At 42.7% G+C, this 19,228-nt stretch overlaps 1 protein-coding gene across 1 annotated transcript in view; it reads right to left on the bottom strand.

Moving 5' to 3' along the window:
- The window catches only part of CCT5 (chaperonin containing TCP1 subunit 5), a 329,132-nt gene that overhangs the window by 229,220 nt on the left and 80,684 nt on the right, over window positions 1-19,228 (bottom strand). Inside the window, exon 5 of the mRNA XM_069730418.1 lies at window positions 16,567-16,759. Within this exon, the coding sequence (XP_069586519.1) occupies window positions 16,567-16,759 (193 nt within the window). The remainder of the gene's footprint in view (window positions 1-16,566; window positions 16,760-19,228) is intronic.

Raw genomic sequence — 19,228 nt, 5'->3', positions numbered from 1 at the left:
CTAGTATTGCCAAACCATTGACCGATTTGACCAAGAAGGGTGCTGATTTGGTCAATTGGTCTTCTGCTGCTGTGGAAGCTTTTCAAGAGTTGAAGCGTCGTTTTTCTTCTGCCCCTGTGTTGTGTCAACCAGATGTTTCTCTTCCGTTCCAGGTCGAGGTTGATGCTTCTGAGATTGGAGCAGGGGCTGTTTTGTCGCAGAGAGGTTCTGATTGCTCAGTGATGAAACCATGCGCTTTTTTTTCCAGGAAGTTTTCGCCTGCTGAGCGAAATTATGATGTGGGCAACCGAGAGTTGCTGGCCATGAAGTGGGCATTCGAGGAGTGGCGTCATTGGCTTGAAGCAGCTAAGCATCGCGTGGTGGTATTGACTGATCATAAGAACTTGACTTATCTCGAGTCTGCTAAGCGGTTGAATCCTAGACAGGCTCGTTGGTCGCTGTTTTTTGCCTGTTTTGACTTTGTGATTTCGTACCTTCCGGGCTCTAGAAATGTGAGGGCGCATGCTCTGTCTAGGAGTTTTGTGCCCGACTCTCCGGGTTTGTCTGAGCCGGCGGGTATCCTCAAGGAAGGAGTAATTGTGTCTGCCATCTCCCCTGATTTGCGGCGGGTGCTGCAAAAATTTCAGGCTAATAAACCTGATCGTTGTCCAGCGGAGAGACTGTTTGTCCCTGATAGGTGGACCAATAAAGTTATCTCTGAGGTTCATTGTTCGGTGTTGGCTGGTCATCCTGGAATCTTTGGTACCAGAGAGTTGGTGGCTAGATCCTTTTGGTGGCCGTCTGTCGCGGGATGTGCGTGTTTTTGTGCAGTCCTGTGGGATTTGTACTCGGGCTAAGCCCTGCTGTTCTCGTGCCAGTGGGTTGCTTTTGCCCTTGCCGGTCCCGAAGAGGCCTTGGACACATCTCTATGGATTTTATTTCTGATCTTCCCGTTTCTCAAAAGATGTCAGTCATTTGGGTGGTCTGTGATCGCTTTTCTAAGATGGTCCATCTGGTACCCTTGTCTAAATTGCCTTCCTCCTCTGATTTGGTGCCATTGTTCTTCCAGCATGTGGTTCGTTTACATGGCATTCCAGAGAATATCGTTTCTGACAGAGGTTCCCAGTTTGTTTCAAGGTTTTGGCGAGCCTTTTGTGGTAGGATGGGCATTGACTTGTCTTTTTCCTCGGCTTTCCATCCTCAGACTAATGGCCAGACCGAACGAACCAATCAGACCTTGGAAACATATCTGAGATGCTTTGTTTCTGCCGATCAGGATGACTGGGTGTCCTTTTTGCCTTTGGCTGAGTTCGCCCTTAATAATCGGGCCAGCTCGGCTACCTTGGTTTCGCCATTTTTCTGCAATTCTGGGTTCCATCCTCGTTTCTCTTCAGGACAGGTTGAGTCTTCGGACTGTCCTGGTGTGGATACTGTGGTGGACAGGTTGCAGCAGATTTGGACTCATGTAGTGGACAATTTGACCTTGTCCCAGGAGAAGGCTCAACGTTTCGCTAATCGCAGACGCCGTGTGGGTCCCCGACTTCGTGTTGGGGATCTGGTTTGGTTATCTTCTCGTCATATTCCTATGAAGGTTTCCTCTCCGAAGTTTAAACCTCGTTTCATTGGTCCGTATAGGATTACTGAGGTTCTTAATCCTGTGTCTTTTCGTCTGACCCTTCCAGATTCTTTTTCCATACATAACGTATTCCATAGGTCATTGTTGCGGAGATACGTGGCACCTATGGTTCCATCTGTTGATCCTCCTGCCCCGGTTTTGGTGGAGAGGGAATTGGAGTATATTGTGGAGAAGATTTTGGATTCTCGTGTTTCTAGACGGAAACTCCAGTATCTGGTTAAATGGAAGGGTTATGCTCAGGAAGATAATTCCTGGGTTTTTGCCTCTGATGTCCATGCTCCCGATCTTGTTCGTGCCTTTCATGTGGCTCATCCTGGTCGGCCTGGGGGCTCTGGTGAGGGTTCGGTGACCCCTCCTCAAGGGGGGGGGGGGGGTACTGTTGTGAATTCTGTGGCAGAGCTCCCTCCTGTGGTCACAAGTGGTACTTCGGCTGATTCTCTCTGTGAGCTTCTGTTGGTGGAGGGAAGTGGTACTGCGGCTTCTGAGTTTCCTCCCTCAGGTGATCTGGTGAGGTAGTTAGGTGCTTCTCTACTTAACTCCACCTAATGCTTTGATCCTGGCTTCCTGTCAATGTTCCAGTGTTGGACTTGCTTTTTCCTGGATCATTCCTGTGGCCTGCTGCTCTGCATAGCTAAGTTCTTCTTTGCTATTTGTTTGCTATTTTTTCTGTCTAGCTTGTCTAATTTGTTGCTGGAAGCTCTGGGACGCAAAGGGTGTACCTCCGTGCCGTTAGTTCGGTACGGAGGGTCTTTTTGCCCCCTTTGCGTGGTTTTCTTTAGGGTTTTGTGTAGACCGCAAAGTTACCTTTTCTATCCTCGATCTGTTAAGAAAGTCGGGCCTCACTTTGCTGAATCTATTTCATCTCTACGTTTGTCTTTTCATCTTAACTCACAGTCATATGTGGGGGGCTGCCTTTTCCTTTGGGGTATTTCTCTGAGGCAAGGTAGGCTTATTTTCTATCTTCAGGCTAGTTAGTTTCTCAGGCTGTGCCGAGTTGCATAGGCAGAGTTAGGCGCAATCCACGGCTGCCTCTAGTGTTTGGAGAGGATTAGGGATTGCGGTCTGCAGAGTTCCCACGTCTCAGAGCTCGTTCTATGATTTTGAGTTATTGTCAGATCACTGTATGTGCTCGGACCGCTATGTCCATTGTAGTACTAAATTGCCTTTCATAACAGTTAAGCACATCAGGGGCTCTTCACACGTAACATGGTGTCCATTCTCAATTCCAGCCCATTTGCATTCAAAGAGCCAAAAGGTGCTCCTCTTCAGAGCCCTTTCGTGTGCCCAAGCAGTGGTTTTCCCCCCACATATGGGGTATCTAAATACTCAGGATAAATTGCACGACAACTTTAATGGCCCATTTTCTCATTTTACACTTGTGAAAATAAACAAATTCATTGCTGAAAGATCATTTTTGTGACTAAAGTTAAATGTTCGTTTTTTCCTTCCACGTTGCTTCAGCTCTTGTGAAGCACCTGAAGGGTTAACATACTTGAATGTTGTTATGAGCACCTTGAGTGGTGCAGTTTTTAGAATGGTGTCACTCTTGAGTATTTTCTGTCATAGTTCCCTAGAAGTGACTTGAAATGTGATGTGATGGCTAAAAAAAAATAAAAAAATTGTTTTCTGAATTTTGGAAAAAAAAAAAATAATGAGAAATCGCTGGTCAACTTTTAACCCTTACAACTTCCTAAAAAAATAAATTGAACTGAAGTAAAATAGACATGTGGGAAATGTTATTTATTAACTATTTTGTGTGATACCACCGATTTAAGGGCATAAAAGTTTGAAAATTGCAACATTTTCAAAATTTTTGCAAAATTTTCAGTTTCTTCACAAATAAACACAAGACCTATCGAAGAAATTTTACCACTATCAAAGTGCAATATGTCACGAGAAAACATTCTCAGAATCACCGAGATCCGTTGAACCATTTGAGTTATTACCTCAAAGTGACAGTGGTCAGAATTGTAAAAATTGGCCAGGACATTTAAGTGAAAACAGGCTGGATTGTGCACAATAACCTACAGACAAGTATCAGGTCAGCGCCATTATACTGATTATAATGATTGTTTAATCTTTCAGTTTTGAGTTAATTACCGTATATACTCAAGTATAAGCCGACCCCCCTAATTTTGCAACAAAAAAACTGGGAAAACTTAATGACTCGAGTATAAGCCTAGGGTGGGAAATGCAGCAGCTACCGGTAAATGTCAAAAGTAAAAATAGATACCAATAAAAGTAAAACTAATTGAGACATCAGTAGGTTAAGTGTTTTTGAATATCCATATTGAATCATGAGCCCCATATAATGCTCCATACAGTTTATGATGGGCCCCAAAAGATGTTTCATATTAAAATATGCCCCATATAATCCTGCATAAAGGTTAATAATGGCCCCATAAGATGCTCCATAAATATATTTGCCCAATATAATGCTACACAAATGCTGATTATGGCCCCATAAGATGCTCCATAAAGATATTTGTCCCTGTGAGACAGTGACCCCTGTTACAGCTAGGGGGCGCTGTATGTGCTCTGCAGAATGTGCATGGAAGCGTATTGAGGCCATGAGGCCGTACTACAGACACAGGTGTGGCTGTAACTAGAATGATGAAGCAGTGACTGATTAAAAGCCCTGTAGTGGGGGAGGTGTGTCAGTGTGTTCTTGGAAGCAGACAGGGCAGTTGTCTGCAGAGCTCTCTGTGTGGAGCTGCACAGAGGCTAAAGTAACCAGAGAGACTGACACCCTGCGTCTTGGGCTGTCTTAAGGTACCGTCACACTAAACGATATCGCTAGCGATCCGTGATGTTGCAGCGTCCTGGCTAGCGATATCGTTCAGTTTGACACAGCAGCGATCAGAATCCTGCTGTGATGTCGGTCGCTGCAGAAAGTCCAGCACTTTATTTGGTCGCTGGACTCCCTGCAGACATCGCTGAATCGGCGTGTGTGACACCGATTCAGCGATGTCTTCACTGGTAACCAGGGTAAACATCGGGTTACTAAGCGCAGGGCCGCGCTTAGTAACCCGATGTTTACCCTGGTTACCAGCGTAAAAGTAAAAAAAAAAAAACAAACACTTCATACTTACCTTCCGCTGTCTGTCCCTCGGCGCTCTGCTTCTCTGCCCTGTGTAAGCACAGCGGCTGGAAAGTAGAGCGGTGACGTCACCGCTCTGCTTTCCGGCCGCTGGGCTTACACAGGGCAGAGAAGCAGAGCGCCGAGAGACAGACAGCGGAAGGCAAGTATGAAGTGTTTGTTTTTTGTTTTTTTTACTTTTACCCTGGTTACCGGCATCGTTGGTCGCTGGAGAGCTGTCTGTGTGACAGCTCTCCAGCGACCAAACAGCGACGCTGCAGCGATCCGGATCGTTGTCGGTATCGCTGCAGCGTCGCTCAGTGTGACGGTACCTTTATGTGTTCCCGGCTGCACTCCAGAGGATAAAGAGTGCAGTGTGCTGAGTGAGTACAGAGACTTGTTACCGGCGTGCGGTCACCCAGGGAAACTGGACAAAGGGAAGTTCGGCCTGTGTATTGACTGCGTCATATAGCCATGCATTATTAATGGACAGTATGAAGAAGCCGTATATTATATTGACTGTGTGAAGTAACACTATAAAAGAACATTTTGTTTGAACTTGTTTGGGTCACTGCCGTTTCACTGTGTATGGTCATACCGCTGCTTCACACCCCATATAGTGCTGCACAAACGTTGATTATGGCCCCATACAGACACTTGCCCCATATAGTGCTGCAAAAATGTTATGGCCCCATACAGTGCTGCACAAACGTTATGGCCCCATACAGACACTTGCCCCATACAGTGCTGCACAAACATTATGGCCCCATACAGTGCTGCACAAACGTTATGGCCCCATACAGTGCTGCACAAACGTTATGGCCCCATACAGTGCTGCACAAACGTTATGGCCCCATAGATGCTCCATACAGACACTTGCCCCATTTGCTGTGATATAGATTATAGAAATAATATATACATACATACATACATACATACACATATATACACACATACATACACACATATACACATATACACATATATACACTCATACATACATACATACATATATATATACATATATATATAAAAATCACATACTCACCTCTCCGTCGCTCAGGCCCCCGTCACTTTCAATATTCACGTGCTCCTCGTTCCGGCGCTGCTCCATCTTCAGCACTGGCATTCAGGCTGAGGGCACGCACTAACTACGTCACCACGCACTATGACCTGAGCGCCACTGCTGAAGATGGAGCGGCACCGAAACGAGGAGCAGGTGAGTATCGCGCAGCGCTCCCCCTCCCCTTTATACTTACCTGCTCCTAGCGCTGTGCAGTCCCTGCTTCCCCGGCGCTGCAGCTTCTTTCTGTAGTGAGCGGTCACAGTTACCGCTCATTACAGTAATGAATATGTGGCTCCACCCCTATGGGAGATGGAGCCGCATATTCATTACTGTAATGAGCGGTACCATGTGACCGCTCAGTACAGGAAGAAGCTGGTGCGCCGGGAAGTAAGGACCTGCAGGGACCGCGCCAGGAGCAGGTAAGTATAATTAGACGGCCCCCGCTTCCCCTCACCTGCCGACCCCTGGGTATGACTCGAGTATAAGCCGAGAGGGGGACTTTCAGCCCAAAAAAGTGGGCTGAAAATCTCGGCTTATACTCGAGTATATACCTATGCCTGTTGGGGGGGGGGGGGGGGGGCTTACTGCTGCAGAATAATCGCATATGCAATGTGTTAGTAATTAATTTTTTTGCTGTTCTCCTGATATTCCTTAAAAAAAAATCCGCTTGAAAATGGTGCCTGTGCAGCAGCAGCTATATGTGGTCCGACCGCTGCTACAGCGCATACAGCTCCATCTTGCTAGAGAAAGAAAAAAAATCCCTCTTCGTAGATGGCAACTCCGCAGTAGCAGCTATCGCACGCAGAGAGCTGCTATTGCGCAAGTGCCATCTTATAGCATGAAATTATTTTTTCCTTTAGCAAGATGGCTTCCCTGATAGCTGCTACTGCGCAGATGCGGACAGCGTCATTTTCATTTTTTTTTTTTAGGAATATCAGGAGAACAGCAAAAAAAATTAAATTATAAACATATGCGATTATGCTACAGCGCAGGTGTCTTCGCTGGCATCTGCCTGCAGAAGGACCCCCCCCAAGAGATCTCTATATCTATCTAGATTATAGATCTCTATCTATACACACTAATCTAGGCTACTGCCTCAGCAATCATGGAAATCTTGGCTATAACAAACCAGCAAAAACAAAAGTAGTACGTGCCCCCTTGGAAAAGAAGCCTGGAGACAGATCAAGGTGACACGAAGGAAAGTCAGCCAGCTAACATACAGAAGGGTGCAAAGATGAAGAATAAGACCAAGTTAGACAAGTACAAAGGCCTAACCCCAACTGAAGCCCTAGAGCAGTACTCCCCCATCTCCGGTCCGCAAGAGCCACCAACAGGTCACGTCTTAAGGATCTCCTTAGTATTGCCCATGTGATAACTGCATTACCTGGACAGGCAAGAATTCAATCACCTGTGCAATACTAAAGGAAATCCTGAAAACATGAACTGCTGGTGGCTCTTGAGGACCGGAGTTGGGGGACACCGCCCTAGAGACTGCTAAACAAAGGCTCACAGCAACTCGCTGCAAGACTAGGGAGATACACTAGAGAAGCTGAAGCAAAGATGATAAATGCCCTGTTCTCAAAAAAACCATCCAAGGTATACTCTCAACTACAGAGCAACAGCACAAAGGCAGCAACTCCACCAATAGAAAATACTGAATACTGGAGGAACATATGGGAGAAGGAAAAATACCACAAGTGAAAAGTGGCTACAAGATCTGAGAATGAAACACAGCAACCACGTAGAGCAGTCACCATTACAGAAGCAGACATCCAACAGCGGGTAAAGTACATGAAGAGCTGGACAGCACCTGGCCCAGACATGATCCACGCCTACTGGCTAAAGAGGGGCCAAGATCATTGCATTGTTAAAACCTGGGAAGCCTGAAGATAATCCATCAAGCTATAGATCCATTGCTTTATTGAGCTGCCTTTACAAGCCGTTAGAACGCTTACTCTATAACAAGATCAATTTAAAGATTTTTGACTCAATATCTATAGAGCAACCCGGCTTTAGACCTGCTCGAAACTACAGTGACCAAGTTTTAGCCTTGACAACTTTAATTGAAGCTGAGTTTCAAAAGAACAAGAAGGTTTCAGTGGCGTTTATCGATCTTTCTGCCGCATATGACACTGTGTGGAGGGAAGGACTTCTATATAAGTTTCTGAAGGTGATTCAATGTAAGAAAATTATGTACCTCTTGAATAATATGATTGCAAATCGAGCCTTTCAACTTATCATGGGTGATTTAACCAGTTGTAAGAAAACCTTAAACAATGGTTTGGGCCAGGGATCAGTGATGGCACCTCTACTGTTTGCTTTGTACCTAGCGGACATTCCTGACAATATCATGGAAATTTGGATACGCCGATGACTGGGCACTTGCTACAGTGAGCAAAACAATGGAGGAAGCAGAGGAGGTTCTAACAGAAGATCTTAGTGTAATGGGAAAGTATTTTCGACAATGGAGGCTAAAGTCCAATATATCAAAAACGAAAGTGTTACTTTAATTTACACAACGCAAGTGCTAAGACTGAAATCAAAGTACGTTTTGAAGGTCAACTTATCAAACAACTTCAATCCAAAGTATTTAAGCATAATCCTTGATAGAAGCCTAACCTTCAAGTCTCACTTGGAAAAGACCGCACAGAAACTGAAAGCACGCAATAATATTCAGAAACTCCGCGGATCCTCCTGGGGTTCCTCCACACCTGTCTTGCGAACGTCTACCCTTGCCTTGGTGTACTCTGCCACAGAATATTGTGCTCCAGTATGGCTGAATAGTTGTCATGTGAATGCAATCGACAATCAGTTGAACAACTCTATGCGCATAATTTCTGGTGCTATCAGACCTACACCCATCCACTGGTTATCTGTCTTGACCCATATCGCACCTGCAAATCTGAGAAGACAAAAGCTCCTACTTAACCCCTTCATGACCCAGCCTATTTTGACCTTAACCCCTTTACCCCCAAGGGTGGTTTACACGTCAATGACCAGGCCACTTTTTACAATTCTGACCACTGTCCCTTTATGAGGTTATAACTCTGGAACGCTTCAACGGATCCTGGTGATTCTGACATTGTTTTCTCGTGACATATTGTACTTCATGATAGTGGTAAAAATTCTTTGATAGTACCTGCGTTTATTTGTGAAAAAAACGGAAATTTGGCGAAAATTTCGCAATTTTCAAACTTTGAATTTTTATGCAATTAAATCACAGAGCTATGTCACACAAAATACTTAAGTAACATTTCCCACATGTCTACTTTACGTCAGCATAATTTTGGAACCAAAATTTTTTTTTGTTAGGGAGTTATAAGGGTTAAAAGTTGACCAGCAATTTCTAATTTTTACAATACCATTTTTTTTTTTAGGGACCACATCTCATTTGAAGTCATTTTGAGGGGTCTATATGATAGAAAATACCCAAGTGTGACACCATTCTAAAAACTGCACCCCTCAATGTGCTCAAAACCACATTCAAGAAGTTTATTAACCCTTCAGGTGTTTCATAGGAATTTTTGGAATGTTTAAATAAAAATGAACATTTAACTTTTTTTCACAAAAAATTTTTACTTCAGCTCCAATTTGTTTTATTTTACCAAGGGTAACAGGAGAAAATGGACCCCAAAAGTTGTTGTACAATTTGTCCTGAGTACGCCGATACCCCATATGTGGGGGTAAACCACTGTTTGGGCGCATGACAGAGCTTGGAAGCGAAGGAGGGCAATTTGACTTTTCAATGCAAAATTGACAGGAATTGAGATGTGACGCCATGTTGCGTTTGGAGAGCCACTGATGTGCCTAAACATTGAAACCCCCCCACAAGTGACACCATTTTGGAAAGTAGACCCCCTAAGGAACTAATCTAGAGGTGTGGTGAGCACTTTGACCCACCAAGGGCTTCACAGAAGTTTATAATGCAGAGCCATAAAAATAAAACAAATTTTTTTTCCCACAAAAATTATTTTTTAGCCCCCAGTTTTGTATTTTCCCTAGGGTAACAGGAGAAATTGGACCCCAAAAGTTGTTGTCCAATGTGTCCTGAGTACGTGGATACCCCATATGTTGGGGTAAACCCCTGTTTGGGCACACGGGAGAGCTCTGGAAGGGAAGGAGCACTGTTTTACTTTTTCAACGTAGAATTGGCTGGAATTGAGATCGGACGCCATGTCGTGTTTGGAGAGCCCCTGATGTGCCTAAACAGTGGAAACCCCCCAATTATAACCGAAACCCTAATCCAAACACACCCCTAACCCTAATTCCAACGGTAACCCTAACCACACCTAACCCTGACACACCCTAACCCTAATCCCAACCCTATTCCCAACTGTAAATGTAATCTAAACCCTAACCCTAACTTTAGCCCCAACTTTAGCCCCAACCCTAGCCCTAACCCTAACCCTAGCCCTAATCCTAACCCTAGCCCTAATGGGAAAATGGAAATAAATACATTTTTTTTATTTTTCCCTAACTAAGGGGGTGATGAAGGGGGGTTTGATTTACTTTTATAGCGAGTTTTTTAGCGGGTTTTTATGATTGGCAGCCGTCACACACTGAAAGACGCTTTTTATTGCAAAAAATATATTTTTTGCGTTACCACATTTTGAGAGCTATAATTTTTCCATATTTTGGTCCACAGTCATGTGAGGTCTTGTTTTTTGCGGGACGAGTTGACGTTTTTATTGGTAACATTTTCGGGCACGTGACAATTTTTCATCACTTTTTATTCCGATTTTTGTGAGGCAGAATGACCAAAAACCAGCTATTCATGAATTTCTTTTGGGGGGGGACGTTTATACCATTCCGCGTTTGGTAAAATGGATAAGGCAGTTTTATTCTTCGGGTCAGTATGTTTACAGCGATACCTCTTTTATATCATTTTTTTATGTTTTGGCGCTTTTTATACGATAAAAACTTTTATAGAAAATTATTTTTGCATCGCTTTATTCTGAGGACTAACTTATTTTTTTTCTGATGATGCTATATGGCGGCTCGTTTATTGCGGGACAAGATGACGTTTTCAGCGGTGCCATTGTTATTTATATCAGTCTTTTTCATCGCATGTTATTCCACTTTTTGTTCGGCGGTATGATAAAGCTTTTTTTTTACGCTGTTCACTGAAGGGGTTAACTAGTGGGACAGTTTTATGGGTCGGGTCGTTACGGACGCGGCGATACTAAATGTGTCCTTTTTTTTTATTTAGATACATTTCTCTATTTATGGGAACACACACACATATATACATATATACATATATATATATATATATATATATATATATATATATATATATATATATATATATATATATATATATATATATATATATATATATATATATATATATATATATATATATATACACACACATATATATATACATTTATTTATTTTTTAAACATCCAAGGCTGGTTTCACATTTGTGGTTGTGTCCGCAGCGTTTCTACCGCATAGATCCGCATGCATCGTGTATTCCTATATTTAGGATTAGGGAAACATGCGTTTTTGATTGTTCACGTTTCGACGCCGCATGCGTCGTTTCGTTTGCGGCTTGGCGCGGAAATGCAACATGTAGTAATTTTTAGAGGCGTCAATTTGCCGCCTGGAAACGTATGCGGTCTATTGCGCAAGGATTGTGACAAAAAAATGCATTGCTGTCTATATGAACGCATACGTTCACAAGCACATGAGTTTGCTTGCGTTCGTGATCGCATGCGTTTCAATTGAAAACACCATGTCTAGACACTGATAAGCCACCCCCCACATAGTGGGTGATAAAGGGAGGTAGTGGACATTTGCAAGTCACAACTCAGCAGACACTGAAGCAGACGAGACACAGGCTACATCTTGGAGGAAAACAAGACACTGAAGAATGTGAGTAAATCCTAGCCAATTATTTTTTATTTTCTGTCTCTACATGTCCTAATTTCTTACATTTCTTTCTTTCTACATGCATCAGAATGTCGTCTTCTGATGAGAAACAACGCCCTGGCATGGCCTTCCATACCACCACCACCACCATGCAGCAGGACCCTGGCATGGCCTTCCTTTCAACGAGCGCTATGGACTCTAGCATGGCTGCACGCTCTACGAACACTATGGACTCTGGCATGGCTGCACACTCTACGAGCGCTATGGACTGAGTGTAGCCGGACCCGGACAGGTCACCCACCACCACGCCATATAAGCCCACCAAGGCTTCCCAGAACATAGCAAAAAAAAAAAAACCACAAACTCTTAGTATTCCTCCACCTTCACCTCCCAATGTGTCTGTAATGTCAGTTTTGTCTCACCCTTCCAGTGCGTCTCAAGCCTCTCATGTGTCAAGCCCCATCCCCAAACTTCCAGACCGCACTAGTTTTATTGCCCCTATTCCTGCCACCTCTGCGTCGTCCACGGTTAGCCAGGCCTCAGTGCTTCACACCCCCGTTTACATCACTCGACCTCAAGCCGGCGCAGTTAAATACATTTTTTGGTTGTTAAAAAATAAATACAATTTGATTTGCCCGAATTCTGTTTGGTTTATTGTGTCTATCGCCGCCGGCAACACACACCGTGCGCCAAATAAGAAACTTCGCCACACACTTAATTTTGGGCCACATCATGTCTTTAGTTATAAAAAAAAGACTGCAGCTTTGTGTGTCTTGTGTGTCACGTAGTTCAATAATGGGGTGTCTCCAAAAACGCCTACGTTGTCTCGTTCTCCATCTTTCGCGATTTCTGTCTTGCTCCCAAGCAAAAGCACAGGCAAGAAACAGCTTGATGCTTAAATCCAGGTTGAAATAAAAGCTCTCCATGCGAAGATCCATCATGACACAGGATACAGGAGCAAAATCTGAAGATTACAGCTGTTCAGGGGTCTATATAAAGAAATACCATAATACACGCCCTCAGTAGTCCCATTGCCGGTGTCTGGTTATCAAGATTTTTCTCTTGTGAAACTTCTCATCATGTGCACCAAAAACGCAGATGCGTCTAAAAAACGCCGCGTTTGTACGTGTTTTTTCCACCACTTGCGGATGCGGATTAAACGCTGAGGATTTAAACGCAAATGTGAAACTAGCCTAAAAGTTTTTTGGTTTTTTTAAACTTTTTTACTTTGTCCCAGGGGGGACATCACTGTATAGTGACAGATCGCTGATCTGACACTTTGCAGAGCACTGTGTCAGATCGCTGATCTGACACTTTGCAGAGCACTGTGTCAGATCAGCGATCTGGCATGCCCTGCTGCTTGGTTACCAGTGTCTGCTCTGGACCCGGAAGTAGCACCGCGGCCATTTTGGATCCGGGGCCTGCAGGGAGGAGACGCTTGGTACAAGGTGAGCACATTACCTTGTACCGATAGTCTCAGGGAAGCCCGCAGGGAGCCCCCTCCCTGCGCGATGCTTCCCTATGCCCCCGAAACACTGCGATCATGTTTTATCGCGGTGTGCTGGGGGTTAATGTGCCGGGAGCGGTCTGTGACCGCTCCTGGCACATAGCTGACACCCGGCCGCGCTCCCCCCGTGAGCGCGGCCGATCGCATGACGTACTATCCCGTCACTGGGAATTAAGTCCCAGGTCACCTTGACGGGTACGCCATATGGGATTAAGGGGTTAAAAGTCAGCTTGGAACGCAAAAAAATAAGCCCTCACCCAACCAGAGATCCCCAAAAAAATGGAGATGCTACAGGTATCGGAAACATTGCGCAATTTTTTTTTTTTTTTTTTTTTTTTTTTTTTTTTTTTTAAACCAACTTTTTGGAATTTTCAGCACTTAGACACCAAACATGTCTAGGTTATTTTTTATCTATGAACTCGTAATGACCCGGAGAACCATAAAGGCAGGTCAGTTTCAGCATTTAATGAATCTAGCAACAAAAAAAAAGCCAAACAAAAAAGTGTGGGATTGCACTTTTTTTGCAATTTCACCGCACTTGGAATTTTCCGGTTTTCTAGTGCAAGAAATGGTAAGACCAATTGTGTCGTACAAATGTGCAACTCGTCCCGCAAAATATAAGCCCTCACATGGCCATATTGATGGAAAAATTGAAAAGTTATAGCTCTGGGAAAGAGGGGAGCGAAAAACAAAAAAAGCTCCGGGAGTTTAAGGTGTAGGGGAAAGGAAAGTGTGTAAAAGGAGAGAAATCAAGATGATCTCCCAAAACCTTTTTAAAAGTTTACCAAATAGGTGGGTTTCGTGATTTTATAATGTATAAAATGCTTAAAAGGAACTTTATAACATAGCCATGCCCAGGTCATTCCATGTCAAGTGAACCAATGATTTTTACCACTATATTTTTAATTCTTTTGAGATTTTGTTATTTGGTAATAGTGTGTCAGAGAAAGCAAAATGTGATGGAAAAAAAATTCTAGATTTTTTTAAAAAATTTTTATTGATTTTCAAAGTTTGGAAAAAGTGCGAATTTCGGTGTTGCCTGCCTTTATTTTTCTCCCCATAACTCAGACTAGAAAAAAGATAGAGAAAGAAAATAAACACCATTCTACTCAGAACTGTACAGGCTTTCACCAGATATGTCACAAGAGTATCTTTGATAATATTTTACCTATGCGAATGCAAGTGCAAAACTTTAAAACACATTTCAGAAAAAAAAAGTTTAATTTAGGCTACGTTCACATTTGCGTTGTGCGCCGCTGTGTCGGCGACGCAACGCACAACGCAAATAAAAACGCACCAAAACGTACGCTAAAACGCTGCGTTTTGCGACGCATGCGTCTTTTTGCCGAAATTTGGACACAAAAAAAAATGCAGCTTGCGTTTTCTGCGCCCAACGCTTGCGGCAAAAAAACCGCATGCGTCGCACAACGCATGTCCATGCGCCCCATGTTAAATATAGGGGCGCATGACGCATGCGTCGCTGCTGCGGCGCCCGACGCAAACACGCAAAACGCTAATGTGAACGTAGCCTTAAAAATTTCAAAAACTGCGCATGTGCCTGCTATGCTCCTAGCCACATCTGTACCAAAATACAAGCTGGGATCGTGATGGGATCATATTTAACAAAATAAAACTATTACAGTGTCAATTCAAAAATCTCGCATTCAGATCTGTTCAGCCTGTGGTCTAACAGTGTGGGGTCTAGATTTACCAAATAATCCATGATTTTTAGATATTACTGTATTATTTTATTATGTTACAGCTTAGAAGCAGGAGAGGACAGAGGAGAAAGCTTTGTTAGGGCTGAGAATGACCAGGGGTAGACGGTGAATGCAGAGCAGATGACAGGCCGGCAGCTCCAGCCTCCAGAGGCCACATTCACATCAGATCTGATCACCCAGGCAACTCCCCAAATAGAGGGAGAAAAATATTCTTAACATCCAGTTCATGTATTGTACAAACCAGGACTACGAAGAGGAGGAGGAGAGTTTGTTATAACATCAGTTACAGGAAGCAGAATCCATCACAGGGACTCAGCAATACCGGACTGTCATCCCATGTAGGGAAACAGAAATAAAAACAAGGGTTTCTTCATTCAGCAAAGAGTGACGTCCATGACGTGGTAGAAGGCGGCACAAGATCGGCAATGGATGACAAAAGTGGTGATGTGACCTGTGAATATGATTGGTGGCCCTGGTGGCGGCTACTGATTGTGAAAATGAAGACGTAGAAAGGATTTTCTGCAGCTTCTGGTCCTTTGTGCATCCAAGAAAACCAGACATTGTAAAAGTTAACAAAAATCCGATATGGACTCAGGTGGAGCCGAGCACCATGACCGGCCGTACATACTGAAACAAAAGGAAACGGCCATTGCTAGTAAGCGCTTATGGACAAGATGACATTTCACCCACTAGAAGGGACACATTGATGATAGAAGGCCAGTGTAAAAACCTACCATTAATTGTTTGATTAGTTCGTATTTCATAAAACGAGGATTTAACTACTGTACTATTCCTCTTAAACACTTCATAAATTACATGTTTAGTGATATAATAGAAAAAAAACTGTATAAATAGGTGGTAAAAATATTGGTTCTTTTAATCTGATTTTTAACATAATTAGGATGAGACTGTATTTGGAAAATCACACTTGAGGATGTGATCACCTTTTATCTTTTGGCTTGTTCAATGAATTCAGGTTGAAAATGCTGAGCAAGTTGTTATGATGAATAAGATGGATTTATTCTGGCACTTCGGTATTTGTTTTCTGTGTTTCTTTGTTGTTACATATAAATGTGGAATTCAATAAGTTGTAATTTGAAAAGAAAAAAGGGAAGAAACAAACACAATCTGATGATGCATGGCTTAAAAAAAAAAAAAAAAAAAAGAAAAAGATACAAATTTGACAGGTCCCAAGTTGAATCTCTGTACAAATATAAACAAGAACACAAGTAACACACATGCATGTTTTCACAATTTTAAAACATACGTGTTTTTCACAATTGCGCATCAAAATTTTTAATTTGATTTCTCCAAAACAAAATATAAAGAAACATAGTCTTGTGACCTATCAAATGAAAGCTGGTACCGTTCTGAGAACAATGATGCCTCTCCCACCTCTTTATCTTAATTCTAGCCCGAGATATGAAAAAATGTAAAGCCATACCAGGCCAAAATCCGCGCTTTTTCAAAACTTTAAAAATCTGTAAAAAATTAACTGATGAAGAAAAAAAAATTCTAAACTTTTAATTTGTAATTAACTAAAGTTGTACTTCATAAAAAAACAAAAAAAATAAAGACGTCAGGTAAAAAAAATATTCATATCTGGATCACTTGATATGGAATGACCCGCCCCCTGAATCACGAGCAGCATAAATCACTTGCCAGGTTCTCTTTGATTTGTAAAATGTCTAACAAACTTACCTTTGGCATTTGTGGGTGACTGAAATCTTTGTCTACGATAACACCTTTTATCAGTTGGGTGTCTTCAAGCTTTCCTCCAACTTTACCCTCAACTTTAATTAACTCGAAATCCACATCTTTGCGTTCCATATCAGCAACAGTAAGAATAGCAGATACTGCAATTTCAGCCATTTGTTTATGGCATCGGTTAATTCTACAATTGAAAAAAAAAAAAAACAGTGCGCTTTCAAATAATTATTCATAAGGTGCCTTGTGTTTGTAAAGGAGACATAACACTATTGCATAGGGGCCACCCTATGTTTATTTTCCTGCTTTCTCATCAGGTTTCCCATTTATATACTCTACATGCAATCAGGAAATCTTTTTCAGGCACAGTGCAAAGCTCAGAAGGCAAGGAGCCAGATTGTACTTTTACGGTTTGCAGGTGCCATGACCCACTGGGAGAGCCCATGAGGTGATAGAACAGCAGAACCCTCCCGCAGTGACCCCATTTTACAAACTACACCTCTCAATCAATTCACCTAGGGGTGCAGTGATCATATTGACACCACAGGTGTGTCACAGAATTTTATACCATTGGGCAGTGAAGAAAAAAAGAACTACATTTTTACCACCAAAAGCTTGTTTTAGCCCCAGATTTTATATTTTCACACAATCAAATGGGTAAAAATGGCACCAACATTTGTCCCAGAATTTCTACTTAACGTGGCAATACCCCATATGTGGCTGTCCAGTACTACTTAGCCATATGGGCAGACTCGGAAGGAATGAAGCGCCATTTGGCTCCTGGAGTCTAGATTTTCCTAGAAAAGTTTGCGGATTCCATATAAAGAGCCCCCAAGTGATAGAAGAGCAGAATCCCCCTCAAGTGACCCCATTTTGGAATTTATACCCCTTGAGGAATCTACAGGTGTAGAGACGATTTTGACTCCATTGGTATTTTCCAGATACAAGCAGTAATGAATGTTGTCGAATTTATTCTGCTGATTTATAGCGGGTTTTTATGACTGGCAGCTGTCACACTTAGGCTAAGTTCACACTTTGCGGATTCCACTGCGGATTTTTCCGCAGCAAAATTCCAAAATCCGCAGTGAAAACCCGTCGGTTTTTACTGCGGATTTAACGTGGTTTTTACTGCGGTTTCTTCTGCTGATTTTCATCTGCAGTTTCCTATTGTAGCAGGTGAAAATCCGCAGTAAAGAAGTGAATTCTGACCCTGTCCCTTTATGAGGCAATAACTCCGGAACGCTTCAACGAATCCTAGCGGTTCTGAGATTTTTTTTTCGTGACATATTGGGCTTCATGTTAGTGGTAAATTTAGGTCAATAATTTTTGTGTTCATTTGTGAAAAAAATGGAAATTTGGCTAAAATCTTGAAAATTTCGCAATTTTCACATTTTGAATTTTTATTCTGTTAAACGAGAGAGATGTGACAAAATAGTTAATAAATAACATTACCCACATGTCTACTTTATATCAGCGCAATTTTGGAATTTATTTTTTTGCTAGGAAGTTATAAAGGTTAAAAGTTGACCAGCGATTTCTCATTTTTACAGCAAAATTTACAAAACCATTTTTTTTTAGGTACCACCTCACATTTGAAGTCAGTTTGAGGGGTCTATATGGCTGAGAATACCCAAAAGTGACACCATTCTAAAAACTGCACCCCTCAAGGTGCTCAAAACCACATTGAAGAAGTTTATTAACCCTTCAGGTGCTTCACAGCAGCAGAAGCAACATGGAAGGAAAAAAATGAACATTTAACTTTTTAGTCACAAAAATGATCTTTTAGCAACAATTTTTTTATTTTCCCAAGGGTAAAAAGAGAAACTTTACACCAAAAGTTATTGTAAAATTTGTCCAGAGTACGCCGATACCCCATATGTGGGGGGAACTACTGTTTGGGAGCACGACAGGGCTCGGAAGGGAAGGAGCGCCATTTGACTTTCAATGAAAAATTGGCTCCAATCTTTAGCAGACACCATGTCGCGTTTGGAGAGCCCCTGTGTGCCTAAACATTGGAGCTCCCCCACAAGTGACCCCATTTTGGAAACTAGACCCCCCAAGGAACTTATCTAGATGCATAGTGAGCACTACAGCCACAAAATTTTGCACAGTCACACGTCTGGACCCCGAGAGTGTCATAGGCTATGTTGTGCGGTGAAATTTTAACCCCGCGCTTTCCAATTCACCAAACAATTTTGCCCCAATCTACATAATGGGAAAAAATGACAGGAAAAGTGTAGGAGGCAAATTGACAGCTGCCAGATGTGAACAAGGGGGACTTAAAGAATGAGAGCGATGGCGCCAAAGAGTATATACCGTACAGTTGCTAAGGTGGGGCCCCGACATGGGATACTCACCACACACGGGGATATGAACACACACAATGCACCACACACTACCATGTGCTTGAACACATATTACCCTCAGCACACATTTCACCACAAATACACCAACCTCGCCACATAAAAGTTGAAACACAAAAGTCGCCACTCGAAACTCGCCACGCGCAGAACTCGCCACATGGAAAAACTAGGCTCTTGCAAAACTCGCCACAAGTGCAAAACTCACCTCATGGAAAACTCGCCACACGCAAAACTTGCACACGCGGAAAAATTGCCACATGCACAAAAGTTGCAACACATGCAAAAGTTGCCTC

This window comes from Ranitomeya imitator, chromosome 6, assembly GCF_032444005.1.
Source record: "Ranitomeya imitator isolate aRanImi1 chromosome 6, aRanImi1.pri, whole genome shotgun sequence".
Taxonomy (NCBI): domain Eukaryota; kingdom Metazoa; phylum Chordata; class Amphibia; order Anura; family Dendrobatidae; genus Ranitomeya; species Ranitomeya imitator.
This window is presented reverse-complemented; position numbering and strand designations above follow the sequence as displayed.